The sequence below is a fragment of the Branchiostoma belcheri genome, unplaced genomic scaffold, assembly GCF_001625305.1.
Source record: "Branchiostoma belcheri isolate BF01 breed outbred unplaced genomic scaffold, Haploidv18h27 scaffold26, whole genome shotgun sequence".
Lineage (NCBI taxonomy): Eukaryota > Metazoa > Chordata > Leptocardii > Amphioxiformes > Branchiostomatidae > Branchiostoma > Branchiostoma belcheri.
In genome coordinates, this window is record NW_017803865.1 from 539,774 (window position 1) to 566,919 (window position 27,146).

Below are 27,146 nucleotides of genomic sequence, written 5' to 3' on the forward strand. Positions count from 1 at the left end.
AGATGACGACTGACCACGGCGGCTGGACAGTCATACAGAACCGGTTTGACGGCTCACTGAACTTCTACAGACGGTTATGGGACTACAGGTAATGTCATGCCACATACAGCCAATATATCATTAATTCTTCATTATATAATACGGCAAGCTTACCACTACATCCCTCACTTCAAAATACTAGTAATAGCTCGCGATACCTTGCATTATCCCCATTGAAATACTGGACAACTAATGGTCACTCCAAGTTCCATACACAAGATACTGAATCTACCTGTTATTCGAATAAATTTTTGGAGTGTGAACGGGGTCATTGACGAAATGTGTTCACTGTGAATGCACTATTAGTGCCATTATATTTATTGTAATGTCCTTGATCTAATGAAGGAGGAGGGGCGTTTTAATCGGATGCGTCATTGCTGAAACTTTCTAACTGTGGCCCTAACATGCGTATGCTCCCTTATTTGCGTCCGCAGGGACGGCTTTGGTGACATCGAAGGAGAACACTGGCTTGGTCTCAAAGTCCTACACAAGCTCACAGGGGGAGATACTAACTACGAGCTGCGCATAGAGATGCAAGACTGGGACGGAAATACGGCCTGGGCCAAGTACGACACGTTTAAAATCGCGGGAGAGAGAGAGAAATACAGGTTAACTGTCAGTGGCTACCAAGGCAACGCTTCGGACGCCCTCGTTCATAGCTCCAAGTGTAAATTCAGCACGAGGCAAGAAGACAACGACTTGAGTGGAGCTCGCAACTGCGCAGAAGAGCAAGGCGGTGGGTGGTGGTATTGCTTCTGTGAGAGGTCGGGGTCTAACCTGAACGGACCTTACTTCAAACCTGCCCACTATCGCAAAGAAACACACACGGGCCTGGGCGTGTACTGGAAGGGGTGGAAGACACACTCACGACACCCGCTCATCAAGGCTACCAGGATGATGATTAGGCCGAGTGGTTTTCTAGATCAGATCACAAAGTAAATGCAGTAAAAAAGATGTCGTTACCAACCACATGCAGTCAGAAGTTATGTATATACAGAATAGTTCAGTCCAGTTTTAAATACTTACCTTAAGGCCCTTTATGAAGCAACCAACTGACAGCAACCATTCGTAGATATATTTCCTGCGACTTAATGTGCAAATGGATATATCCTATGTGTGTGAGCCTTACGTAATACATGTACCGACTATCCGGCCAACAAATGATTTGTCTGGAAAAACCACTCCTCTACAGTCACTTGAGTAGTTGTGAGGCCAGCTGGTCTAACAGTATATTAAAACTACAACACTGTAACGTTATACATTTGTATTGTGCTTCCTGTAGCGTTGTTACCGTGAACGCGGGCCGTTAAACAGGACACAATGCGAGATTGAACCTGAGCCGTAACACGTCGGATGTAATGTACTGAGCTGCATTTTATGTTCCGTTCGTTATTTGTGTGATAGTTACCAACCATATTTTGTCTTTGAAATATTTAAAGCCTGTTGAGTTATGTAATGTCTGTAATAGGCAAAATGTAGTAGATGCATTAACGTTACTATCAATATCAAATTTGTTTTCTCTGTGTAAATGATTTCAACTATTGAAAGTTGTAGTTTCCTAGCAGTTTGCATTTCACATTTTGTTATGTTATTCCTGCGAATAAAAGTGTTAGTATATAGTAGAGTGAATTCATTCCTCAAGCTAACCGACATCTCGCACACACACGCAGTCGTCCCTCAGTAAGACATCTAGAGCCGCGCATAGTTCCCGTTTAGAACTTTTATTCAGTCTGTCACATTGTTTTAGTTTTGGTTTTGCAACATAACTTGATACTAGTAGTTGATCGGCAGGTTAAGTTTGAGTGAGTGAGTCAGTGCACATGAGTGAGTGAGTGAGTGAGTGTGTGAGTGAGTGAGTGAGGTATGAGCAAAAACAAGAAAACAAACAGACAAACAAACAAAAACCCAATTCAAATCACCACCATCCCCCAAACATCCCCTTCCACTACAATGAGAACTTTTATCAGGCTTCCTCCGTTTTTATAATAAGGCTATTGCCATTGCAATGCCCTCCACTGTTTGTGCAAAAAGGCGGCCAACCGTCCGCCACCAATCCCGCCGTTTCCGTGGACTTTGCACCCATACACTCGCATCAGCAGCAATCAACATGAGGTTAGACAAACAAAAAAGGTACGCTAACGTACGTACACACAACCTGCAGGGCGGCCATTGTCGGGAAAATTTGAGGACAACCTGCTCCAGTCACGAACCGGTACCGTCTTCCCGGGTTTCATAACAGGTGTCAACGCAGGCCCGGCTGGTTTTATTCTAATATGGCTGTGGGACGGTCCTGTGCTTCAAAGACGGCCTAATCGTAAGGAGTGAAAGTGTGAGTCGGTTGGTCAGGCAGTCAGATTTGAATTGGAGGATATCGATTTTTGTACTAATTTTTATCCACCCTAATAGGTCATATTCATGATGTCATTCCATGAAAATTGATAGTAGAAAATTGAAGTCGAGAAGCGCAAAAGTTGGAAAGGTACCTTCGACAGGTGGAGGCTTGAACCATATGCAGCTGTGATCGCTGGTGGTACGTAGTGCATTTTTCCAACATGGCCGGAAATGACGATGTGTTGAGAAAGCAACGAAGGCGAAGGACATGTCAAGTATTCATCGTTCTAGCCGTTCTTCTTGTGGTGGCTGCTGTTGGCGTGGTTCTCTGGTACTTTCTTCGAGACACCGAAGTCGAGCTGACACTCGGAGACGCGCGATTCTTGCAAAACGCAAGGCAGCTCACATTCTTGAACCATACGAACAGCAACATAACTCTCGAGGGAAGACTTGGTTTGAACATTTCGAGATACCTGGCTCCGACAGACTGCAGAAGCGGGAATGACCGCGAGAAACTGTGTCTGAGATGGGACGGGGTCGCAGTTTTAGAAATTCTCAGAGAGAATTTGTTGGAGCCCACGACTGGTACTTCAGTCGAAATCACAACCCAGTGTTACGAAGTGACCTGGACACCCTTATCAGACGAGTTCATTCCGCAGGTGGGACAAACTTGTTTGTTTGTTTCTTTGTTTGTTTGTTTGTTTGTCACTGACAGACTCCTTGGGGATAGCCGAATGTATACTAGTAGAACTGCGTTTGCTGGGCAGGTTGCCGTGAGTCAAGTCTAGCTAGCTCTATCTGCATAACGCTTCACCTACGAACATGGCCTCAGTTAGTCTCCAACCAGATGTGTATATTGTATATTAAACGTCGACTCTTTTCGCTCGTTTTGAAAGTCTCCCAAGACGGGTGGCTTCCTAAGAACATGTTGTAACGATAAAAAGCAAAATAAAACGAGAGAAAAGGCACATCAAACATCTGCTTGGAGATTAAACTCTACTACTTTTACACAGTATTATCTGATGTTTTATATACTGCCGTACAAAATGCTATCAATTTAATTTCAAGCCATTCCAACGGCGTCTGATATATCCGCGGCAGGGTCTTGAAACTGGTAACGTTACAAATTTAAAAAAAATTGTTGTCACGTATCTATCACAGAAGACAGCTTAAATTTGTTGGCTTGGCCCCAGTGGCAAGTGTACTGTAGTGTGTACTTCAGGATCGAAGGCCAAGTGTTTACCCGGTACATTCCGTGTATGCTAAGCTCTGTCGCTCACCATTGTGTGACGGCCAACTTCCCTTCATACATTGACTGATGGGATTGCACTGTGGACACAAACATTTGACCAAATAGAGGTACACACACCTCTGGTTAGCGACTGCTGGGTATTTGCTTACTAAAAAAAAAAAAAAAAAAACAAACAAATAGAGGTAATAAAGACTCTCCCGAACAGTTAGTCATTTCCTCTATGATCTTTCTGACCGTTTTGAACAAGCTACATTTGTGACAACATACAATGATCAGTCTGAACTACGAGGTACACACGTCCACCCCCTGTAACATACAAATTTGGGGTTAGTGGGGTGTCCTACCGACTCTTGTTATGATTCGTACCTTACCTACTTCCCACTCCTTACAATCAATCAGGATTGCTACTCGACGCTGGGAGCGAACTGGTACGGTGGCTCGGAGACGTTCTACCAGCGATGGCCTGTCAACAACGGCAGCTACTTAATGCAGCCTTACGTCACGTGGGACCACCGATGGGACCCCGGCAGGTTTGTGACCACCTGTTGCATATCTGAACAATATTGAATTTGTTACACGAAGTCGACATCTGAGGCGTCGCCATAAATATTTCTAAATTTCTTCACATGATTCGATCTAACCGCGTTTTGCAGGTATGACTATGAGTTCTATCCCGACCACTGGAAGTACGGATCCCTTCAGGAGCGATACTGGGTTTCCTCGCGAGGTGTCGCTATCAAGGCGGACGATTTCATCCCCTTGCATGTTGGTCTTAACGATACGGTGACTGAACCTGAACAGGTAAGGGGGAATATATGGAGATACTAGTGGTAGGAATGGTCAACAAGAAATGTAAACAAATGCACCAGGAGGTAACAACAGGGCATATTTAACAATGAACTTGAAAAATCAATGACGTCAAGAGAAAATATGGCACGGGCAACATCTCATCCAACACTTGCGTCACCATGGAGGTATACTTCCATGCACGCACCCATCAAAATACCTTTTATGCTATAGACAACTTTGGCGAATTTTGTGTGTCGTTATTTTAAGTAAAACAACAGAAAACAACAACTATTCAGTACACATCGTCAACAATGCTTAACCACTGACCATGCATCCTTGATACAGCTGTGCCTGATGGCTAACTTCTCCCACCCGTACAACAACCCTGCCGGGGAGTACCCCGTCCTGAAGTACACCGTGTGTCATGGCGGACACCTTCGAGACATCCATGACTTCATGGCCGACAGGTATTTCCGCAAGCCCCGTGGGGTACCGGACGATCAGGCTGAAGTCATGTACAGGGCGCCCATCTACTCGACTGGGGGTCGCTATGGGCAGTGGATCAACCAGTCTACTGTCATGAGTTTTGCTGAAGAAATCAGGTATTACTCTGTGTTTCTATTGTCATCAAATAGTGCCTCTGTTTCTCAAAGTTAGTATCGTTGTTTCGAATAAATGTAAAACTTTTTTTGCGATCAGGAAGCATATTCGTCAGTTCTTAGCGGGTCCCCTCCCATTGGAGGAAATTACTCTTGAAGATTATATTACCGTTTAAGAAATGTTTCTGTTATCCACCTCACAGAACCTGGGAGCCACTGCTGAACTTCCCGACCACCGACGTCTGGTCCACCCTGGAGTTGGACGACATGTGGTCTGAGGAGTACGGTTCCATAGACTTCGACAGGGGGCGCTTCCCGGACGCCAGCGGGATGATCGGCGCGCTGCACACCCTGGGCTTCCGCATCACAGTGTGGACCGTGCCGCACCTGAACGCCTGGACGGACGCCTTTCAAGAGGCCATGAAGAGAGGGTACGAACGGTTAAAAACATTCTAGAATGGGCCCAGTCCTGCAGATTATTTAAAGCACGACCACCAGGATAGTAGACCTAATGGTCAGGTATAAAATCACGACACTGTTCCTGGCCAACAGTTTTCCGATGATATACTGGCAGCTTTGAAGCGAAGACGTAACTGATGTGCATATTGATAATTGTCTAGATTCATAGAAGAAATTCTTACAATCACAAAGGTAGAGAGGAAAGACTTGCCATCAAAGTTGTATTGAGCGCTATGATGATTTTGATGTGGGGTCCTAATTCCATGCTAAAGAATTATATTCTGTACCTCCAGTCACAACATTATCCCTTAGCTCGCATTAATATGTTTATATGATATTCGTTAATCTTTGATAGCTACTTGGTGATGGACTCCACCGGGACGCTCCCCGGGTTGTTCGGCTGGTGGCGCGGGACGGCCGGGCTCGTGGACTTCACCAACCCCGACGCCGGCGACTGGTACGTCAGACGGTTGGACGAGATTCGCCGCAAGTACGCGGTGGACACCTTCAAAATGGACGGCGGGGAGCTGAGCTACCTCCCGGTACACTACAGGATGTACGAACATCTGACCAACCCCGCCGCCTTCACCCGTCTGTACGTGGAGAACATGGCGAGGTTGGGCGACAAGGTACAGGTCCGGGTCGGGTATGGATCACAGGTGGGTCTTCAATGATGATTCCTCTAGATGCGGCCACATTCCACATTTTTGTCGCACAAATTTTATCAAGAGTATGGCGTGGCAAAAACGACCATCGACAAGGATGTCCCCGAGAATGTCATCAATTTGCCATGACATGTAAAGTTATCGTAATGTGCTACCCTTACAGTTCACAGGAACAGCAAAACATCCACAAGACAAAACAGCTATCAATTGCTTCGCGTGCGTGTTTTTTTTACAGACTTTCGGAAAATTAGTAGAAAAATGTTTTTTAATATCAAAGTTCTAAACGTAATACGCTGTCATCTCATGCAGGATCATCCCATCTTAGTAAGAATCACAGACAAGGAATCGGAGTGGGGTTACGGGAATGGACTAAGGACCTTGATACCCTGCGCACTGCAGTTCGGAGTCAACGGTTACATCTTCATATCACCAGGCGTGGTCGGTGGCCTTAGCAACGACGGACAGATGCCTGACAAGGAGCTATATATTCGTTGGCTACAAGTGTCCACTTTTTTTCCTACCTTAGAGGTACATGTTTGTGTATATCTCATTCTGTAATTATACATTTTGACACCTGTTATTTCAGTTTATACGAAGGAACACACTGTTAGCGCACATGTCTACATATCAAATGGCATACCATTGAAAAATGCTAGCTAAGCCAAACACAGGAAAATCCAAACACAGGAAACGTACATGGTAGATACGTGCATGCGGTATTTCAGTATAAAACTGTATGTTATGTTTCTTGTGCAGTTTTCAATCACTCCTTGGCAGTACGACAACGAAACTATCGCCATCACCAGACAACTGATGGAACTACGGACCACGTTGGTTTTGCCGAGGTTGCTTGAAGCTTTAAGGTAAGTTTGTAACATGTACAGTCTTTTGTAACAGTGTGCGGCAGACACCCATCTGAACTAGATACTTGTCGAAAGGCTAAACCCCCTTCCTTAGGCCAAGGCCGCGTATACTGGACGTTGTTGTTGATGTCCTTGTCTAATAATGTTTATCATTCCGATAGACGTGGACACAAGGTGCTGTCTCTTCTAGAGGCTTATATAAGGTATATTGGGCGGGTGCAGTTATCTACCTTTAAAATCCAGAAAATAACCCCAGTCTTACAACTTTTCCTTTTTGTTCCCCATCTCAGACAATCCCAAACGACCGGAGCGCCGGTGCTGAGGCCCCTGTGGTGGATAGCGCCAGAGGAAGTGTACGCCCAGATCGTTGATGATGAGTTCATGTTGGGAGACACGCTGCTCGTGGCACCAGTGTTGGACCAAAGTAGGAAAACTTCTACCTACTACCCACATACTAAATATCATCATAGCAACTAGACACGTCAACACACACTTGTGCTTTAAACTTCTACATGTAAAAGAACCTAGTGCGCTTGTCAAAAAGAGCAGGGTGACTCTGTGTGCTTGGCTTGAACTGTGCCAAAGCAGAGTCGCATTATGCTTACAAGGTACTTCAAAAAACATCACGCTTCACCTAAGTTGAGGATGACTGCTTTCTCATTTCTCTATAATTACCCTTACCGTGTCCTGACAATGACGTTGGTCTTTTCTTTTTCATAATAAAGGAGCCAGGTCTAGAAACATCTACCTGCCGAGTGGACGATGGAGCGATAGACTTCGAGGAGGCAACATCAACTCCGACGGCGGGCAGTGGCTCGAAAACTACCGAGTGGAGCTCCGAGAAGTCCCACACTTCATTAAGACATTCTAGGGTGGTAAATTAAATACAAAGTGTTCATGCTATGACATAAACTTGTGTGAAAGTTTGATCAGTAGTTTTTTTCTTCTTATAAACTTGGGGTGCCTAGTTTATAGGTTATGAAAATGCAGAGACGCAGTGTTTTCAGGTATTCTTATTGTTACTTGTTGCAATTATTTTGTCTTACTAACAGTTAATACTTCTACATATAGGGAGAAACTACACTTTTTGCTGTTGTCATATTTGGCACAATGATAATTTCATATACATACTGTAGTTCATCTGTTATAAAAGCTTTTGCAATTGCTACAATCAATCCAGACCTCTTTTTAGTATTTTTTGGGGAACTGTAGTTCATTCCCCATGTTTTTCACTTTAAGAATTAATAAACAAATATGTCTTGTATTAGATAGACAGACCATAAGGATGCTGTGCATGACCTTTATTTTGTACGTGATACATAGCTTGTGAGGACTATAGGAAAAATTTTAATTTTACCTCACCCAAATCACAGGGACATACTGTGTTATTGGAACATCCTAGGAAATACATTGTACATCAACCTTTTGTCTCCTGGAGCATGAATTTGAATGGTTGTATGATAAATTGTTGTCCTTCATTCAATAGTGCATGTCGTGGTGTTTCTTTGGATGCTTTCAAAAAGCTAGATAAGGCCTTGAAAATAAATGAAATTTCAACGATCACATGACTCATGTTCATTCATTATTTTCACTACATCTCATAAGGGCTCTCTGAGTTTTGGTAAAAAAAAGTAACCTTTTTTGCCATTAGACCTGTACATATAATCTTTTCTTTCTCAACAATTTCCTTAATGTGTCCTTTTCATCAAAATGAATGTATATTGCACTTAAAGAAACAAAATCAAACATTATCAATTATTTCATAAAATCAGTTCAAAAGCATTGAACATTCTTCTTCTGATAGTATGACATACTATCTGGATCAAACAAAAATGTGCTATCCAGTCAAATCAACTGTTGACATCTAAACTGCCTTCAGACTTTTTACACTCTACGTGTATTGCATTTCATTAAAAAAGGTGAACTGGCTTATACCATACAGTTACACATTCCAATCTGCTGCATAACAGCATCATGCCACATCCCTAAGGTAAGCCCCTCCATCTCCCTCTAACAGCTGCAGACAGAGGTCGTTAAACCCCATCTCAGTAGCCAGCCTGTAGGTGACCTGCACCTCCCTGCAGTATCCCAGCAGCTTCTTCAGGTTACCTGCCACCTGGCTGGACTTACTGCCATCCCGGTGGTACCTGTGAGATACAAAAGTCGGCTGTGTCATTCTGAGTCATTTGTTATCGTCAACATTGAAAACTAGTATTAAACTAATATTTGAACTGATTCTCTGCTTCACATATGGGAAAGAGTACAGAACTTGAAGTGCTACCAGTTTACTAGACCCCTGCTATAGTATTGTCTGTACTTGAAAGCTGTGAGGCCCAAGATCTAGGAAAAGGACATAAACTTGGACTAAAACATTGAAGTTGCATGTGAAATGGATGCTTGCCTCCACCCAAGTCCTGTACACAAGTGTGCAACATGTTAATGCACAACTCCAGTTTTACCCACACCTGTGTATGCAGAGGGTACATGTATTGTGAACCTAAAAGTGTTAAAATGTCCTAAACTGACCTTCCCACAATATCTACAAACATGCCACTGTTGAGGCTCAGGTGTGCCAGGTAGTCGTCCAGATAACGGAAGTCTCCTGACAGAACAACGTTGTTGTACAGGGCTGAGGACCACTCCGACTGCTTGCCATAGGCTTCTGCTACTATCAACGCCTGGATCAATGTGAAACAGAGAAACAAAAGGACTCAGTGTAAGAATTTGGCTGTAAAAATGGAAATATATGTACTTTGTTCTCTGGATACCAAAAAGATTTCATGTTACCAGGCAATACAGGTCATGGTAGACCAAGGAATGTGTCAAGAAGGACTTTGCAGCCTCACCAGTGTGGACCCACTGCATGGACAGACCTGCGGACAGCTGCCCACTTTTGTCAGCAACGCACAGTTGGATGCTGCTAAATTGACATTTCCAGGCACACTTGAGCACATGTTCATCATTACTTCACATTACTACTGCCAACTTACATCCAGGAACTTGCCATGCTGTGAGATGAACTTGACCACATCCTTGCCCTGTAGGTTGATGACCCTGCAGCCCTGACCCAGCAGGTGGATCTGTAGTGCCACCAGGCGGGCCTGCTGGATACATGAGGAGGCATGGCGTAGGCACTCCTCCTGAGAGAGGGCAGTTTTATATGCAATATTTAACACACTGAATGAACAAGAAACAAAAGATCTCATACATGTACATCCATGTACTATTTGGAGTTAACTGAATTTCTTGTTTTCTTCATGATTCATGAATTTCTCACTGACTTCGTACATGCGTCTTCCCAATGGCTGCCATAAGGCAACAGTCATGCATATAGCAGGCAATTGAACTTGAAGACAGGAAATGAGAGAACCTTTTCTGGGACCTTTGACCTACATTGTAACTCCCTTATGTGCCGAGCATGTATAAATAACTATGGAAACACAAGCAAAAACACAAACAGACACCCTGAAAACAAGACATCTGTGTACAGAGGTAGAGAAAACGAACGTGTGGATACAACAATCGTAATTATAGCAATCTAGACAACTGAAAGATCCCACCTTTGCATAGCTCTCTGCAGCATCACTGAAGAATGTCACAATATTCTGAAGACTGCTTTGTATCTGGGGAGTTTGTTCTGTACATGGACAAAATGAACAACTTATCAATTGTTATACATGTAGTTCAACAACATGCACCAAATTTTTATCAATCTACCAAATGAATATAAACTTAAGAGCAGTAATGCTTGATAATTCTGTAGTTTTTCCATGATAAGAAATCATTATACAGTAGAAAAAGTGAACTGACCCAGAGTAACTTTCTCCAGTTTCTTCATGCTCCTGTGTGCCTCTGTCTCCATCATCTCTGCTATCTCCCTGTACATGGAGAAACTCAGGCACACCATGGTGTAGGTGTCCTTGTCGGCGGGGTGGTACCTCTTCAAGTAGTCCAGCAGGGCAAGCTTCAACTTATCCTCCTGCAACAGCATCAACATACATAATTACATGTCTGAGTAAATTGCATTCCTAGTGGTTCGGATTGGCCCTCTAGACACTTGATCGGTAGGGTCCTTCTCAAATGGTTTAACTGATACTGGATCACCAGGTATTTTAGAGTAGCTGAAAACATTGTGGTAGTGACTCTCTGTAGTACCGGTGTGTCTTTTTCTACAGCACTAGATGGTTGGCATTTTATACCTAATTCCTGCATTTGTTACTCCGTGAAGGAGGTCAGGACCTCCGGACGGAGTGTTGTGATCGGCTGATTTTTCATGTTTGCAGTCAAAACACTGGGTTCTCTTTGTGTAATCGGCACGCAATTTTATACGCCGTCTGCGGGCATGCCCGTGTTGATGCACGAATGTGTATTTTTGCCGTTGCTGCTTTCGCGGTCAATGTAATATTGCAGACGCACCCCTACAATTACGAGGCGAATTGGAATGGTCCAGAAAAACGCATTGTTTGGAATAGCAGTGGGGGGGGTGGAACTTCATGCAGATACGGGGTGGTTTTGATAAGTGGTTCCAGATGTTTTTGCCCATGCTTAAGAGATGCCAAGTTTTTTGGAAGATGTTCGCAGCCAAAACGCATTCTTCCGTACGTCGCATTTCTGTGTAATCTCGCATGTGGTGTGGCATTATGCCCGGGATGATGCACGTCTTTTTTTACCGTAGCTGTTTTGATATTGCAGTAAATGCATATTTTAGAAACATCCCTACTTTTACAATCCTGTGGAATAGGCCGTAGGTTTAGGCAGTTGTCTGGTAGCAGAGGTACTCCTAAGTAGATATCCTGCCGGCGGTATCTGGCGGTTATCTGGCCGGCGGTAGTAACACTCGCGGTGCTTACCGCAACTGTTGCTGGAATTTGGCCTGTTCCAGGCGCGCTTAATTAGGTACAGGCACGGTAAGACGGTTGGGCTGTCTTTGTTACTAGACACGACCATGATAGTCCGATCTTTATGTGAATGCAATGATTGTGTGTGTGTAATTAAAATGAACTTCGAACTTGAAGCACAGTATCTTTACACGCGCTGGGAGCAGTAATGGATTTAGCTCTTTGTATGTTTTATGCTTGTGACGCGCCCTCATTGTATTAACCGTTGCCTAATTATAATGTCTGCACAGTAGGGCCCAGTAGGTCTGGCGTTGACGCTTGGGATTTTGTTGAAATATATAAAACTTCACGGAGGATTGTAACCTATGGCTTCTTGTTTCTAATTCAAACTTACTGAACCCAGGAGGTTACCTTGTCAATCCCCTTTCTGAAGAGCAGCTCAAACTGGTGGTATTTCCTCAGGGTGTCAAATATGTAGGTCATCTCGCTGAACCGCCCGATGCCGGTCAGTAACCGTATCATCAGGGCGAACTCTCCGGCCTGTGCCAGGGTGGTGGACAGACTGCGGGCAGTCTTCAGGGTGGAGGATATCCCCTCCATGTTACAGCAGAGGGTGTGGCAGTCATGGGCTCTGATCAGCAGCTCCACCTGGCAGAATTGTTAACAAAGACGTAAAGGGCTCAAAATTAAATGATAAAGGTGTGAGCAAACTACATTGTCTAGCAAAGATAAATGGAGGAACTAAAAAGTATCATGTTCAAGTTGCAAATTACTCCAACCTGCACAGAAAATGCACCCCTGGAAGTTTCAAGCAGTGACCCCTCCAGAGAAGTGGCACGATCCAACAGCATGTTGCCCAATATTGCAGGGTCAGAGCAAAGTTTGGTCAGCTTCAGAAACCCCTCTGTACCATCTGATGGGTGAAACACCAGCTCACTGGCCGTACGGGGGGAGTCTGCATCTATTAGGAAATGTATGTTGTATTCATATGGACTCACAATGAAAAAATAGGTTGCATTCACATTGTTTCACAATGCAACATTCCAGGACTTATAATTGCAAAGATATCTAACCTATCTGCACAAGTAACTGCAGCTAAATTTTGAGAGCACACATTTCGAGACTCTAAATTTCTACCTGGAGCAGTTTCTCCAGTGAAGACCTTAAGGGAATGGAGTATGGCATCAGCCAGGAAGCCTGCAACCTGGAAGAGAGAAATGAGAGTGGGAAAAATGTAACTGATAAACAGGAAAAAAAATGTCACTACAACATACAGGTGAACCAAGCACTGCCAAGGTTGTACTCCACAAAGGTTAGAACTTTGGTTTATGTTGCCAAGTGACTAATTTAATCAACACCCACCTGTTGCTCTCCCATGTGATTGTACTTGATGAAGTCCTTGGCCAGCCTGAGCTTGTGATGAACATCAGACACCAGCAGGTCCTGTAGTGTGCTGAACTCTTCACTAGACACAACCTTCTGGAAACTCCAGTCCAGGGACTGCAACAAGGCAACCATATCACTTAGAAGAGTAAATTCAAGTAGAATTCACAGAAAAGTACACATGTATTGTGACACCAAGAACTACTGGAAAGGACTACATTACCAGTAGTGTTGAAGTCCATAGTCATTAATGAACCTGCATCTGGACCAAGAGGTCATGAATTCGAATCCCAGCTGTTGTCTCCCACCCAACTTGCATGTTACTGAAAAGGGTTGCAGCCCTTAGGATGGCAGGTTAAGCCACGATCCACTTGTGTTCATTGTACTTGTCAAGATGAGCTAGGGGAATTTTCCTGGTACAACAAACTAGTAAATATTTATACTGTTCAGAGTGTCTGTCTTCAGTGTCATAACCAGCAGAAGGGTAGCTCTTCAGTGAGCTAAAACTAGACTTTCACTTTCAGTATAAACCAAAACCACCATACAAGATGACACTTCCAGCAGCTTGGTCCTACCTGTGCCACTTTGTACCCTGCCAGTATCCTGTTACAGCAGTCCTTTCCTTGTACACAGCAGTCAGCCAGGACCTCTATGGTGTTAGAAACATCATCCACGTCCACTGTGGTCCAGCCACTAAGAGTGCTGGCATGGCTGGAAATACTGGAGACTGGGAATAAAGTATGTAAATGTGTCACAGTGCTTCACTTCTACAGGGAAGACCTATCATTCTTCTTCTAAAACTACATTAAATTGTATTTTCAAAATATAGAATGAAATTATCTGAGAAATTGTCTTGAAATAGATAATCTTAAAAACTATATAGATATATAGATAAACAAAACAAAAATACAAGTAAATAAAGGTGACTTACTGCTAATGGACCTGGGCAGGGACTGTGACAATGACATGATCTTCCTACGAGGGCCTGACACTGATAAGGCTTTCATCCTGTCTGGGATGTCCTCCACTAGTGTGGTCCCATGGACCAGTCTGGAGGATGGGTGAGTGATGACTTGTTTCAATTATACAATATATAATGGTTTATGGAAAAGGTTCAGTTCAGTACAAATGGTATTGATACATTCTGTACATTCATTTAAGTTAAAAAATTGCTGTGGTCTTATTTTGCAATAGGAGATTTTTGGGGTATGATACAGAATAATACATGTACTGATGTACTGGGTACATGTTGGAAATGCATATTTGCAATTTGTGGTCAAGAGGTCTCTGTAAAAATAAACCACTGTGAAAGTTTCAAGATTTACCGAAGTATAAAGTTTTCAGCTCTGAATGTAGGAGTTGTAGCTGCAGCAGGGCCTTACCTGAGACATGTGAGGATAATGCACAAGTCCTGACTGTAGAACTGGAACTGTGTCGCCAGTTTACAGGCCTGGCTGATGTTCCCCTGGTCCAGTAACTTCCCAATAATGGAGTCCAGAGCCCTGCACTCCTACAGCAGGGACAATCATACAGACAACATTCAACAGTATGATTGTACTTTCAAATATTCAATTGTACATCAGACCTCTGTAAAGTACAGTATTTGGAGTCGTCATCAGTATATTGTTTTATTCATTATTGTATATGGATTTTCCCACCGGTCTCCAGAAGCAACACACATGAATGTAGTAGGAAACCAAAGACAGAAAATGAGGTGACCTTTTGATAACCAAATTGAATATGTACTGTGCACTTCCTGTCAGACTGAGGGGAAACCATTTTGACCTCTAATTTAATCTTCCTGTCAGTCTGTGATTACAACACATTCAAATAACTATGTACAGAAAAGCAAACAGACACACCAAAAATAAAACCTTCATACACTTCATTCAATTAAGCTACACCAATCCAATACATGTATTGGTTCTTGGATTTTTTTGGGGAAAACAATGGAGTGAGAAAAAAAACACTGGGATGTATAGATGAAAATTAATGAAAATACTTTTTGTGCTAAACAGAGCAGTACTGTCAACATTCTATCTTCACATGTGATACCTGCAACCATGGAGCCTCCATGCTGTGACAAACCCTGCAGCAGCAGGGCACTAGTTGCTCACCGAGGAGCCCAGTGAACAGAGCGTCCGTCAGGATGAAAAGGACTATGATGATGATGATGGTGACTAAACAAATGCTTACTTTGAGTTCTTTCCCTCCTTACCCTTTCTGTTGTGAGAAGACTATCTGAGACTTGAGTCTCCACTGGCATCTTCCCATACATCTGCAGCAGCTCCTGTCTGTAGTCAGTTGGAGTCCCCAGAAGAGTGGACATGGTGATGACTGAGGAACCACCCTGGACAGGGGACACAGAAGTTAGAGATTAGAGTCTTGGCCAGCTGATACAGTTTTCCTGGTTTGTGAGGACCCAGTAGACATTATTGCATCATTTTGAAGGTATCACAATTACCGGTACTCATGTACAGTAACTACTTATATGGATACAAATCATATGGATACAATAATTTGTGTCAGATTCTCAAGTCAATCTTGGTTATTCACGTTTGGTAACATAATTAGCCTAAAACATATTCATTAAAATCTAATGCATTCCTACCTCTTCCTTCTCTACTTCAGCCTGTATACAACTCTTCCACATCCTCTCCTCCAGATTCTCCAGCATTTCTGGGCTGGGTGGGTGGTCTGAATCTGAGGCAAGCCAACGGTGGGCCATGCTCAGTAACAGGGCCTTCTCCCATGAATTGGACAACACTTTAACATATTCTGAATCAGACACCTCCACCACTAAGCCCTCTGCCTGGGTCTATAATATAAAAAAAAGGATAGGCAAAAACATCTTATTACCTATAATATAAAAAAGGATAGGCAAAAACATCTTATTACCTATAATATAAAAAAGGATAGGCAAAAACATCTTATTACCTATCCAAAGAGCTAGAGACTTAACTCTTGAATGTTGTAACATGCCCATGGAAGTCACACTTTCCCCTCAAAGACTGAACAAACCAGCGCAGTATAAAAGAATTTTTTTACAAATCCTTTAATCAACCTGAGCATTCCTACATTGTATGTACAACATGTAAACCAGTTTTTTTCTTCATTCCATCTATCCATGTTTCCCTTGTTCTTCTTCTGCCTTACCTGGAAGAAGTCTGTCGACATGGCAGCAGGTGTGTGGTGCCTCCTGAGTTTGTCCTCACACTGTCTCCAGAACCCCACCCGCGCTGCCTCCTGCAGCCACAGGCTGGACCTCTTCAGCTGGGACAAGTCTTCCAGGAGCTGGTGCAGCAAACAATTTAAACATTCAACATATTTTCTTCTCTCCTTGTTCCTAAAGCCTTGTTTTTTTTACTTGTAAGACCATACATAAATTTTGTCTGGCCTAAAGAAGATGCACTGTAAATTTATTCCTTTTTTTAGAAGGATTTGATTTTGCATTTAGGCATTACGAGTGGAAAAAATACTTTAGCAGCATTTTAAGTTTGTGGTCAGAACAACACTGTACCACAAAACCAGTTTATTCACAGTGGCATGATTCTGAGGTGGAGAGGCACAGTGAACATATGACTATTGAGAATATTTCAACATTTACAGTCATATCAGTTTTGTTGCACACACCTCTTGTACAGTGATGCTGCCTGTGGGCAGTCCGGCCAGTCTGGCAAACTGTCGAGCCACTTCAAACTGTTTCTTGTCCTGTAGGCTGACCAGGACCTGCCCACACTCCTCCTGATACTGTGTGCTGGTGATGTCCATCATCCTCCACACACACATCCTCACTCCTGTCTCCTTCAGCAGCTGGTTCAACTGGTGGATCCTCACATAGTCTGGCACTGTTAGATTGTATCATCACAAACAAAAAGTTAAAGATTTCAGACCAATCAGCTATGTATTATCCATGACCATACATGCAGCATGCTCTGATTACTGTTTGTAATATTGCTTGAGATAAGTACTTCTCCTTGGTAGGCCAAATCTTGCATCCAAGGGAAACTGACTCTTACAGTGACAGATGCAAGCTGCCACTATTGATACATGGCTTACCTTCTCTGGTAAAAACCCTTTGTATGGCAGTGTCTGACAACACTCCTAGAAGAAGACTACGTTCCTGATGTGATGCTGCTGACATCAGCTTGCTGAACACAGACACAGCAACACTCTCCAGCCAGTCTATGGTACCAAATGTCTTGATAACAGTTGAACTTCTGCCCTCTGGAGTCTTTCTAGTTGTGCCCAAGACATCTTTGAACTTGTGCAGGAGGAGGTGGGAAGAAGAGTATTCTTTCTTGACAGAAAAGGCCTCCGCAAACTCAAACAAGGGCACAAGGGGGGATTCCTAGAGACAGAATAATGTTGTTAGTTTTAATACTGAAGATGAATAAAAAATAGGCTGTAAGAACAAACTAGCATCACTGGAAATAAGATTCGATTGTCTTTCCCCATTTCTCTAATTTAAGCATGGGAGGGTTAATGCAGGACTAGACAAAATTAAGCAATCTTCCTTGCTCTATCCATACAAATTGAAAAAGGAATGATCTCAAACTAGCTGAATCAAATCAACTATTTTACATGGTACACCTGTACCATACATGTTCTCAAACTATTTAGTCTTTTTCTTCAGTTTTGATCTAAAGAATACAGGTTGTTGTTGAGATGAGACGAAGCTTCCAGTTGCTCACGGTTTGGAAGATCTGAACTCCTCTAGCCAGTGTTTTGATGTGATTTGTTCCCATGGCTACCAGAATGACCCTGTCCAAGTCCTGAAGGCACCAGTGATGCCACTGTATGTTGGGGATGTGGGCTGTAGCAGGGACAGAGCTGGAGGGAGGGAGGGACGTCACCAGCCACACACACAGGCAGTCTAGGAGCTGGGACTCCTGAAATCAACAAAAGTTTTTTTTTTGTTTCATGTTTTATTTTGGTACAGTACATAATATACCTGTGACTCCTAGCTGACCCATGGGCCATTTACTACTGTCTTGAATGTGGTGCCCAACCCACCTCATAGCAAGCAGCAAGTACAGCTAGTACCGGAGCCGTCAGGGCAACAGCATGAGCCAGCAATGACCTCCAGGGACAGCTGGTATTCTGACATTTGAACAGCACACTGAAGAGATCATCTGGACAGCTGGATGGGTCCACTTCCTTTTCTTCAGCCGAGACTAGAAAACAAGATTATCAATTTTGTCATTGTTACAAATCAAACACCGGTCCACAGAAAATCAAAATGATTTAAATATCAAATGTCACAATAAAATCTACAACAGACAGATGGATTGATATTAGACAGTACCCGTCAAAGTTATAGCAGTCCCATTGCCTGGAGGTGCGCTCTCTGCAGAGCTAACTGTGGCAGACTCAGTTTTATCCTGCGGCTCTGTGCTTGACAACCCTGTGTCTTCATCCTCTTGCTCTGACCCGTCTGTACTGCTCACAGCTGGGCAGAAGAGTACAAGAAAATCATGACCACATCTTAAGCAAAAGATGAATTCTAAGCACAATTACAGCCAATGTATCAGGCCATATTATTCCCTAAAATAGACCTAGAGTATTTCCTGACTAGGTCCAATTCTGGTCCAATTCACCTATAAAACATAGAAGGAAACTGATATAAGCACTGAAATAAGAGCAATCTTCAGAATACAAGACATATTGCCAGTGTATCTTAAGAAAAGGAAATTAACTTGGAAGATTACTAGGAAAAAACGGGAATTGCATACAAGAAACAGTGGGAAGGGGGCTAAGAATCAAAGACAAACAACACTTCAAAATGTACATACATCCTTTCAACATTGACCTCTTTTTACACAGAAACCTATTGAGAGACACTATATATGGGATTGCAAAAAGCCTGCAGGCAGCAAAATTGAAGAGGGACAGATAAAGGACATGTAGCTAACAGACCTTTGGGAGACTTTTGCCTCTTGATGGTACTCACAGGAGTGTGGGTATGGAATGGTTCAGAATAGGCTGGCTTATTCTCATCTACAGTGGACAGTACTTAAAGGACATGTACAACAGAGGAGAGATTAAATAATATGGAAACATGAATAAGGAAATTGACTAAATCTTGTAACAATGAAAGAATAAGGTCAATGCTTAATAGTGCTCTACATGAATAAGTGATATTTGCAGAGCTTAACACCAACAAAATAATTTTTGGAGGTAAATTGCAGAACAACTTGCACTTTGGTAAGCTGATATAAATTATGAGACACAATCGTGTACTACAAAAAAAAAAAAAAAATTCAAGCCCTGACTTGATACTGCTAATTACTGTAACAATACATGTATAAGGGTAACAAATGCTCTGCTGACACTACAGCAGGGGGCTGGTCCACGGGTAACACGGTGGAGTCATCTTCTACACCCATCAGTGCTGAGTAGAGAAGCAGGATGAACCATTTTTCTGACCCATTCAAGAGAATCAAACCCATGACCTATCATACGCAGAGTGAGCATCTGAAGAAAATTACAAGGTCAAAGATGTGTGTTCACCATTGTCTTTGCCTCTGGCCAGTCCCATTCTCATGTAGAACTGGCTCCTGATATCCCTGACACCAGACTGGCCCTCAGTTTTGCCACCCTCGTCTTTCTTCTTCCTCACTCCATCACCACTCATGATATCACTACCTGTAGAAGTATGTAGTCTGTGTTACACAATCTTCTCACTGTCAGGAGACTGATTTGGACAATGTACCAATAGGAGCTCAGGATTCATATGGAAATCAGTCCAATAGGAGTTCAGGATTCTCTGTCACCATGGAAACCAGACATCACAGCCTCCAACACCATTGTAACAGCTTTCAGTCTGATAATGACTGGTCTGTATTAGCACATACTTATCAATGAACAGGATTAAGGAGTTTCAAATTCTCCTGATTTATTGAGGTGTTGGCCATCAAGCAGGGGCCTGGCCAGTGGAAACACTGCTAGAATCACAGTTTGGCTAGACTACAGAAACATGCAACAGTTTCCATATTAAAGCTAGCTGTAAAATTAAATTGTACAACTGCAAATTTTTCATTTCTTATGTATAACCTCAAAGATATGTGAAACTTGGCAAGACAAAATCACTTAATGTATGTTAGCAGATCATTCGTGCTTTGCAAGAAGCAAATACATGTTTTAAGCATAAAAGCATATTTTGTCAAAAATGAGAAGGCTTTGAACCCTTATGAAAATACAGATGATAAATCATTGACTCTTCTGCTGATTGTTTTTGATTGCTGCAGCAGGCCACAAAATACTGGAGCAAAAACATGTCCAACCTGAGAACAGGATGTGCCTAGCCTTCAAAGAGGAGCCTAGTCAGAGAAACATCAAGAAATTTCAACATCATCCCAGTCATAGTCATGGGTACCTTGGAATCCAATCTTGTTAGCTCTAAACACCTTCCAACAGTTGTTGATAAATCTACTTGTCGGTGGGACAGAGACAGTCAGAAGCAGACAAAAGCTAACGAGACTGGCTTCCAGGCTAAGTCAAAGAACACTCACTTCAGAATTATGAATAACATCCCATCCAATTTTACTGGGAAAAGGTTATAGTTACGTATTACTACTCAGAAACTTTTACAATAATGCAACATTCTGTTGCTGTCTAGTAGAAAGGGGACCTAAAGAACACAATGGCACAGTGTGTCCTACCTGCAGTGTACTTCAAGGAATCAAAAGCTAGCTTGAGATGTTCGGCAAGATGTGGACTGTTGAATTTCCCAGCCATCTTTAAGACTTGATCCTTAGGGTATTGGTGGGTTTGGACAAAACAGGTGAACTGCAGCCAGTTGTCAGCCTTGGCACAGTCCTCCAGAAACACACAAGTGTAGGGCAGATAGTGAACGATACAGAAGCTGACAGGCAAGGTCCACTGTTGGCTGGCCTCTGTGCTATCCCTGAAAATAGCAAATAAAAAAGTTTGAAATATGTGTTTAAGGTCTTACTGGATTGATTCTTACTACTGAAATGAAATGCTAAATGAAGAATTCTAGTAATTTCTACTACATGTAGGTTTCCAAACACTGTAAGTTTGATATAGAATCTTCTTTTCCAGAAGAGTGGCCTGTGCAAGTTACTTTGAGTATTGGCAAGTATACGGAAAAAGTATATGAGCCCTTCTAAGGAATAAAAAATTGTTGAGTGGCTCACCTTTCAAGCCCCTGATTGTCTATGAGTTGGGATGTTGCATCCTCTAACCACTGAAGGATGCGCTCTGCTGCCCTTTTCTTGCCACGGACACACTCCAGAAACATGTATGCTATAATGTGTAAAAAAAGTCACAAACCTCAAACTCAACGTTCTTTCTGGAAGGCATTTATTACATTTTGGACAATTTGTCAGGTTTTCTGTAAGCTTGAAATGTCGAATTAGACCAAAGCAAGTCATAAGTAAGAAAAAACAACACAAAAGATGATCTCTTACTGATATCCCTGGCCTGCTGTCTCTCCATGTCCTGTCTCTTCTGCCCAGACAGCTCCATGCTGTCCACCCTGTGGGATAGCACAGTGTTAGCTGTCTGCACGTCCACCCGCAGCTTGGTGCTGTCCACTCCCAGCATCTCCAGGAACAGCACACATGAGGCTGTGACAGCTGGCTGGGTGAAGTTCCTCAGGGCCAGGCAATACGCTTTCAAACTAGCCCGCAAAAGCCTACACAAGGAGAGAAAACAATTTATAAGCTTAAGGTAAATAAGGTAAAGCAGTTATCCTCAACTAAGGTAAACATTATGCTTTTTCAAGTGGCTAGTAGTAGTGCATTACAGCTTTGGTAAGGATCGCATTTTCACCCATCCTCTTCTAGGCAACTACAGGTTGGGTTCTTTGATGTGAAGTGGTAAATGCCTGTTGTGAGTCTTCCTCTGACCTTCTTTGGGAGAGCGACCCTCTTGCTTCCATCTCTGCTGATAGAAACTTTGCGAAGGCAAAAGAAGGCCTGCCCCTCCGCAGGTAGTAGGTGAACTGCAGGTCTTCGGTGTGAGCATACTGGGATACCAACTCCTGGTGAGAGAAGTGGGGCATATCCTGCAGGCAATCTGTGGGAGATATAAATGGTTGGCATGACTAACAAAGCCATCTTCCATTTACTGCTTGGCAATCATGTTGTATGAAGGTTCAGGTTCACTTGTGGGCATAGCCATCTGATCATCAGCTTACCTGATCCAGAGCTAAGTGTGTTCATCTCCTGCCAACCAAACAGTCGACTGGGGTCGAAGGGGCAGTTGCGCTGTGCAGACAAAAAGTGATGGTTACAAAACATTTAGGGACTCAAACTTCATAATTACAGCATTCAGACACCCCTACAGCTACTGAGCATAAACTTCATTTCATTGTGTCTTGGTGTAAAAAGATTTCTTGATGAAAAGTACCTGAAGTAACTGATAAAGTGTAATGTCTTGTGGAGGTACTGTGCCCAATGGGTGGGTAGGAAACAAAACAGACTGCAGTTTGGGATGGGCAGCCAGGGTTCGCTTCAGAACAGAAGGACAGATCTTCCACTGCTTGTCAGAATCAGTGGCTGGTTCAGTCAGTGCCTGGGGGGAAAGAATAATAGAGAAAATTTATGATCAGGTTTGCTTGGATAAAATAGAATTAAGCAATTATGATTATATGATGGATGAAAAGTCTTCACAGGGTGAAACAACTTTGGTCTGTTTACCTGTGTGATGTTTTCAGGTGCATACATCAAAGTAGCCAAGGCCATGAGAACTCGTCCCTCCTCCAACATAGTCTGGACAGTAACAGAGTCGGCCCCCAGGAACACACACGCATTGGACAGACTGGCCTGGAATACTGCAGATGGATCTGTATTTTGGGAACAAAGGTAAAATATTTGGTCACTGCCATGAATTATAAGCAATATCCACCAAGAAGGCAAGTAATGGGGGGGGGGGGTCAAATAAGTTGCTCTCGGAATAAAAAATTTCTAGTGCCAGTGTCACAGGCCAAAATATCAATATACAAATGTTTATTCTGAACAGGGGTTACTTTCTGGCCTGTTACACCTACATGTATGGACCTGTTGTCTCTGACCTGTGTATCTGCTGGCTGTGTGTCTGAACTGGACCAACATGTCCACCCATGGAGCACAGTCTGCAGGGATGCACAGTTTGCCATCTTCTTCATTTAAACTGTGAAAGCAGCAAGGCGAAGTTAACAAAAAACAAACAAAAGGTGACTCATAAACAAAGGCAACTTGTAAATGAAAACTTCAACTTGATTTTACTCAAATTTTCATTCTATCATTCAGGTAGCAATCACTAACCCATAGAAGTCCAGATAGTAATACAGCAGGTTGGGGAGTTGTTTCTCCACGCAGTATGTGATGAACAGGTGGTGGTAGTCTAGGACAGACAGGCTCTTCAGAGGCTCCCCTTCCATGACGTGGGGGTGTGAGATGGCCTGATGTGTCCGGGCTAGTCTTCGCAGAAGGTCCTCAAACTTCAACAGTTCATCAGACACAAATTGTCCTCTCCTTTATTATGTAAAGAAAAATGGATCAATGATATTAACAGAGACTGAATTCTCTGGACATATTCTCATTTTTGGTAGTATGAAACTAAACATTTCTTTAGTGAATGTAGCTTTTTCAGATAAAAACTTATACATTTTATGCATACACAAGAATGTTTCATCCCAAATTGTACTGTAACATTTTTAGCTCCAATTTATCCCCACCTCCTTATGTAAAATGTTGTTCAAAAGTACCTGGCAAGTTCATCCAATATTCTGTCCTTCAGAAATGGTGTGCAGGACCCAAGCTGATTGATCACCTGTAGTGTGAGTGGGCCCTGCAGGGTGAAAGTCACAACTTTCTCTTTATCTTCCTCTACAGGGAAACTGGTCTGTATCCACTGTAGAAGGCTGTTCCACATGTGATGGGACGTTAGGTAGGCCCAGGTGGATTCACAACTTACATTCTTGCTGACATGCTCCTCTGGAAAAAAAATGTATAGTCTTTAGAAGCTTGAGAAGATTTATCAGCTAATAAACAAGTGAAAACCAATGTCTGGAATGGAAAAGCAATTACAGGTATAAAATCAAAATGCAGTAAACTTAAATGATTTGACACTACCTTTTGTGTCCATTGCCAACATCCTCTCCAGCAGGACTCTTTCTCTTGTCTGCTGGTCCCAATGACGTACCCACTCCAGCACCAGGTGGGCATAGCTGGAGTTCTCACAGTTCATGGGACCAGCTCCCCCTATCTCCTCACACTGGAGGTGCAGCGACAGGAAGTCCGAAGCTTGAGCTGTCAGATCTTGTGAAACAGCTTGCAAAGGGTCTCTGATTTCAAAAGAAACAAATGGTGATGACTTCAGCAAAAATATGACCAACCTCAGAGTTGCATCCATCCATGATGACCATAGAAGTAGTTTATAACACAAATAGGGGCAATCTATACCACAATGTATTTAAGTTGTACATTACAGGAAAATCATAATAACAAATACAACTTTGGTGGCTGAAGGTTAGTTGCATGTACCTTTTTGTTGCAGTTTCCTGTAGGAAGGCCTTGGCAGATTGAAAGGACTGACACGTGTACAGACTCTCCACTTGTTGGACAAACTGGACCATAGCCTGTTCTCCTGCTGACAGGGAACCTGACTTCAGGAGTTCTTCAACCTGGGCAAACAGTTCAGACATTCCTTACTGTCACCATTGTGGGGTTTTGAAAGCAAAACAGAAAATATTCTGGATGGCAAAATTGCCATTTACAGGAACTGCTTCAGAAATTTGCATCATTTTTCATATTTCTGTCATGAACTCACCAAGAAGTCCCTCAGTGCTCTGTTTGGAGTGTAGAAACAGATTCTATGCAGTTGTTGAGTCACCTCATAACCCTGTGTGTAGAGTGCACATTGAAAACCAATATCAACTAGAAAGGCCAATATTTGCTTTGGAGCAAATACAGCGATGGGTTCACCACATTTTACGACATGGCAGGGAAAGAATGAGAAACACAAGGGAAAACAATGATTTACATTGATATAACTATAATATGAAGTAACATACAACTAAAACAACAGTTGGATAGCTATTCCCTACTTTATTGGTTAGGATTTTTAATTGCATAATGTAAACTGTTGACATTAGGGATTTACCCAATGGTAAGGCGTGTGGGTCAGATGGTATAAGGAATGAGCACCTGAAATATGCTGGTCTGAGCTTGTATGTCCATCTGTCGTTGCTGTTTACAGCTACCATTGTCCATAATTTTATTCCCAGTAGCCTTTTAGACACTATTATTGTTCCCGTAGTAAAAAACAAATCTGGTAACATCTCTTGTACTGACAATTATAGACCAATTGCGATCACTTCGGCATTATCGAAAGTCCTAGAGGCACTCCTGCTTAATCGTCTGAAGCCTTTTCTTCTGACGTCTGATTCTCAATTTGGCTTTAAACCTAAACATGGGACTGACATGTGTGTTTTTATGTTAAAGCAAATTATCGAGTACTACAGGGGCTTAGGGTCCCCTGTCTTTGTGTGCTTTATGGATGCCTCTAAGGCCTTTGATCGCGTAAACCACTGGACACTGTTTAGAAAGTTGATCGACAGAAATGTTCCGCTATATCTAGTTCGATTCTTGGTTTCCTGGTATACGAATCAAAGAATGTTTGTGAGATGGGGTACAGTCCTTTCACCGAGCTTCTCCGTTACTAACGGAGTACGACAGGGTAGTTTACTGTCCCCATATCTTTTTAATGTATACATAGATGATTTGAGTGTAAGCTTAAACAATGCCAAGGTGGGCTGTTATGTAGGTGGCTCCATCACCAACCACCTGTTTTATGCCGACGACTTATGTCTGATTTGCCCTAGCATTAAATCTCTACAGAGATTGGTTGGGATTTGTGAAGTGGTTGGCCATGGTCAGGACATATTGTTTAATACTAATAAGACTTTCTGTATGTATTTCCCATGTACTCGTTTGCCACTTCAGCTTCCATTGCCACCTGTAAGTCTATACGGTACCAACCTGAAGTACGTAAACTCATTTGTCTATTTGGGTATACATCTAAATACCACATTAAGTGACGATGATTGTGTACTTGCTATGCTGAAGAGTCTTTATAGTCGTGCAAACAGTATCAACCGCAAATTTTTCTGTTGCTCTCCATCTGTTAAGAGACACCTGTTTATGACGTATTGCGCCCAGCTATATGGCGCTCAGTTATGGAGCTCTGTAAGCTCTGGTGTTTTGTATAAGTGCAGAGTGGCTTATAACAATTGTTTTAGAATCATAATGAATCTGCCTCGGCGTTGCAGCGCGAGTGAAATGTTTGTATGTAACTATATTGACACTTTTGAAACCAGGAGGAGGAGAATTTGCTATTCTTTTCTAAAAAGGTTATTTTCCTCCAATAACGCAACAATCTGTCGCTTAATTCATTCCGATGTCTTCTACAGGAATTCATTCTTTCGGAAGACCTACCATTTGTTATGCTTTTAGGTTTCTTCCTGTTTTACTTGTATGTCTGTAGTGTTTTTGTATTATTTTAATGATGTATTGTACATGTTATTATGGGGTTTTTTTACCTGAAATAAAGAATGAATGAATGATTTTCAAAAAAAAAAAAAAAAACGTTACATGCCCGCATTCCAATGCTGGAGCAGAAAAGCTTGAAATACCTACCGAACACTTGAATAGAGACATACTGTCAGTATGGAAATGCTCTGTGCAGGTGTTAATCAAGTTAAATCCCAACAGCCAATCAGCAAGAAATGCTCTGTGCAGGTGGAAATGCTCTGTGCAGGTGTTAATCAAGTTAAATCCCAACAGCCAATCAGCAAGAAGTATAGAGGAAAGCTGCAATGCCTATGGTTGATGCCCTGCATTCCATTGTGATGACTCATGCCCAGACGTGGTAAACACGGCACACTAACACAGTAATACATTTGCTATAACACAGCC

At 42.6% G+C, this 27,146-nt stretch overlaps 3 protein-coding genes across 6 annotated transcripts in view; 2 read left to right on the top strand and 1 right to left on the bottom strand.

Annotated features, from left to right (window-relative positions):
• The window catches only part of LOC109471857 (angiopoietin-related protein 2-like), a 6,549-nt gene extending 4,739 nt beyond the window's left edge, over positions 1-1,810 (top strand). Inside the window, exons 5-6 of the mRNA XM_019771256.1 lie at positions 3-88; positions 474-1,810. Coding sequence (XP_019626815.1) covers positions 3-88; positions 474-978 — 591 coding nt within the window. The 3' untranslated portion in view covers positions 979-1,810. The remainder of the gene's footprint in view (positions 1-2; positions 89-473) is intronic.
• Positions 1,811-2,340: 530 nt separating this feature from the next.
• Positions 2,341-8,557, top strand: LOC109471856 (uncharacterized family 31 glucosidase KIAA1161-like). The gene is made up of 10 exons (XM_019771255.1): positions 2,341-3,029; positions 4,022-4,152; positions 4,276-4,423; positions 4,757-5,013; positions 5,214-5,441; positions 5,825-6,128; positions 6,444-6,662; positions 6,891-6,997; positions 7,288-7,421; positions 7,723-8,557. The coding sequence occupies exons 1-10, from the start codon at positions 2,592-2,594 to the stop codon at positions 7,866-7,868; spliced, it is 2,112 nt and encodes a 703-aa protein (XP_019626814.1). The 5' UTR covers positions 2,341-2,591; the 3' UTR covers positions 7,869-8,557.
• The window catches only part of LOC109471854 (spatacsin-like), a 31,195-nt gene continuing 11,990 nt past the window's right edge, over positions 7,942-27,146 (bottom strand). For 2 of the 4 annotated variants that reach the window (XM_019771248.1, XM_019771251.1), the window contains 36 exons: positions 25,000-25,071; positions 24,714-24,853; positions 24,303-24,514; positions 23,936-24,164; positions 23,493-23,702; positions 23,261-23,358; positions 22,887-23,032; positions 22,597-22,761; positions 22,385-22,454; positions 22,095-22,263; positions 21,654-21,880; positions 21,381-21,489; positions 20,883-21,127; positions 20,505-20,540; positions 19,732-19,866; positions 19,138-19,233; positions 18,527-18,670; positions 18,235-18,395; positions 17,913-18,110; positions 17,278-17,569; positions 16,852-17,066; positions 16,375-16,512; positions 15,830-16,036; positions 15,437-15,568; positions 14,601-14,728; positions 14,150-14,268; positions 13,794-13,945; positions 13,198-13,335; positions 12,973-13,039; positions 12,615-12,796; positions 12,247-12,483; positions 10,808-10,976; positions 10,558-10,634; positions 9,988-10,137; positions 9,524-9,675; positions 7,942-9,144 (listed from right to left, as the gene is read on the bottom strand). In XM_019771248.1, the coding sequence (XP_019626807.1) occupies positions 8,970-9,144; positions 9,524-9,675; positions 9,988-10,137; positions 10,558-10,634; positions 10,808-10,976; positions 12,247-12,483; positions 12,615-12,796; positions 12,973-13,039; positions 13,198-13,335; positions 13,794-13,945; positions 14,150-14,268; positions 14,601-14,728; positions 15,437-15,568; positions 15,830-16,036; positions 16,375-16,512; positions 16,852-17,066; positions 17,278-17,569; positions 17,913-18,110; positions 18,235-18,395; positions 18,527-18,670; positions 19,138-19,233; positions 19,732-19,866; positions 20,505-20,540; positions 20,883-21,127; positions 21,381-21,489; positions 21,654-21,880; positions 22,095-22,263; positions 22,385-22,454; positions 22,597-22,761; positions 22,887-23,032; positions 23,261-23,358; positions 23,493-23,702; positions 23,936-24,164; positions 24,303-24,514; positions 24,714-24,853; positions 25,000-25,071 (5,592 nt within the window). In that variant the 3' untranslated portion in view covers positions 7,942-8,969. The remainder of the gene's footprint in view (positions 9,145-9,523; positions 9,676-9,987; positions 10,138-10,557; positions 10,635-10,807; positions 10,977-12,246; positions 12,484-12,614; positions 12,797-12,972; positions 13,040-13,197; positions 13,336-13,793; positions 13,946-14,149; positions 14,269-14,600; positions 14,729-15,436; positions 15,569-15,829; positions 16,037-16,374; positions 16,513-16,851; positions 17,067-17,277; positions 17,570-17,912; positions 18,111-18,234; positions 18,396-18,526; positions 18,671-19,137; positions 19,234-19,731; positions 19,867-20,504; positions 20,541-20,882; positions 21,128-21,380; positions 21,490-21,653; positions 21,881-22,094; positions 22,264-22,384; positions 22,455-22,596; positions 22,762-22,886; positions 23,033-23,260; positions 23,359-23,492; positions 23,703-23,935; positions 24,165-24,302; positions 24,515-24,713; positions 24,854-24,999; positions 25,072-27,146) is intronic. The other 2 variants (XM_019771249.1, XM_019771250.1) reach the window with 2 other exon arrangements.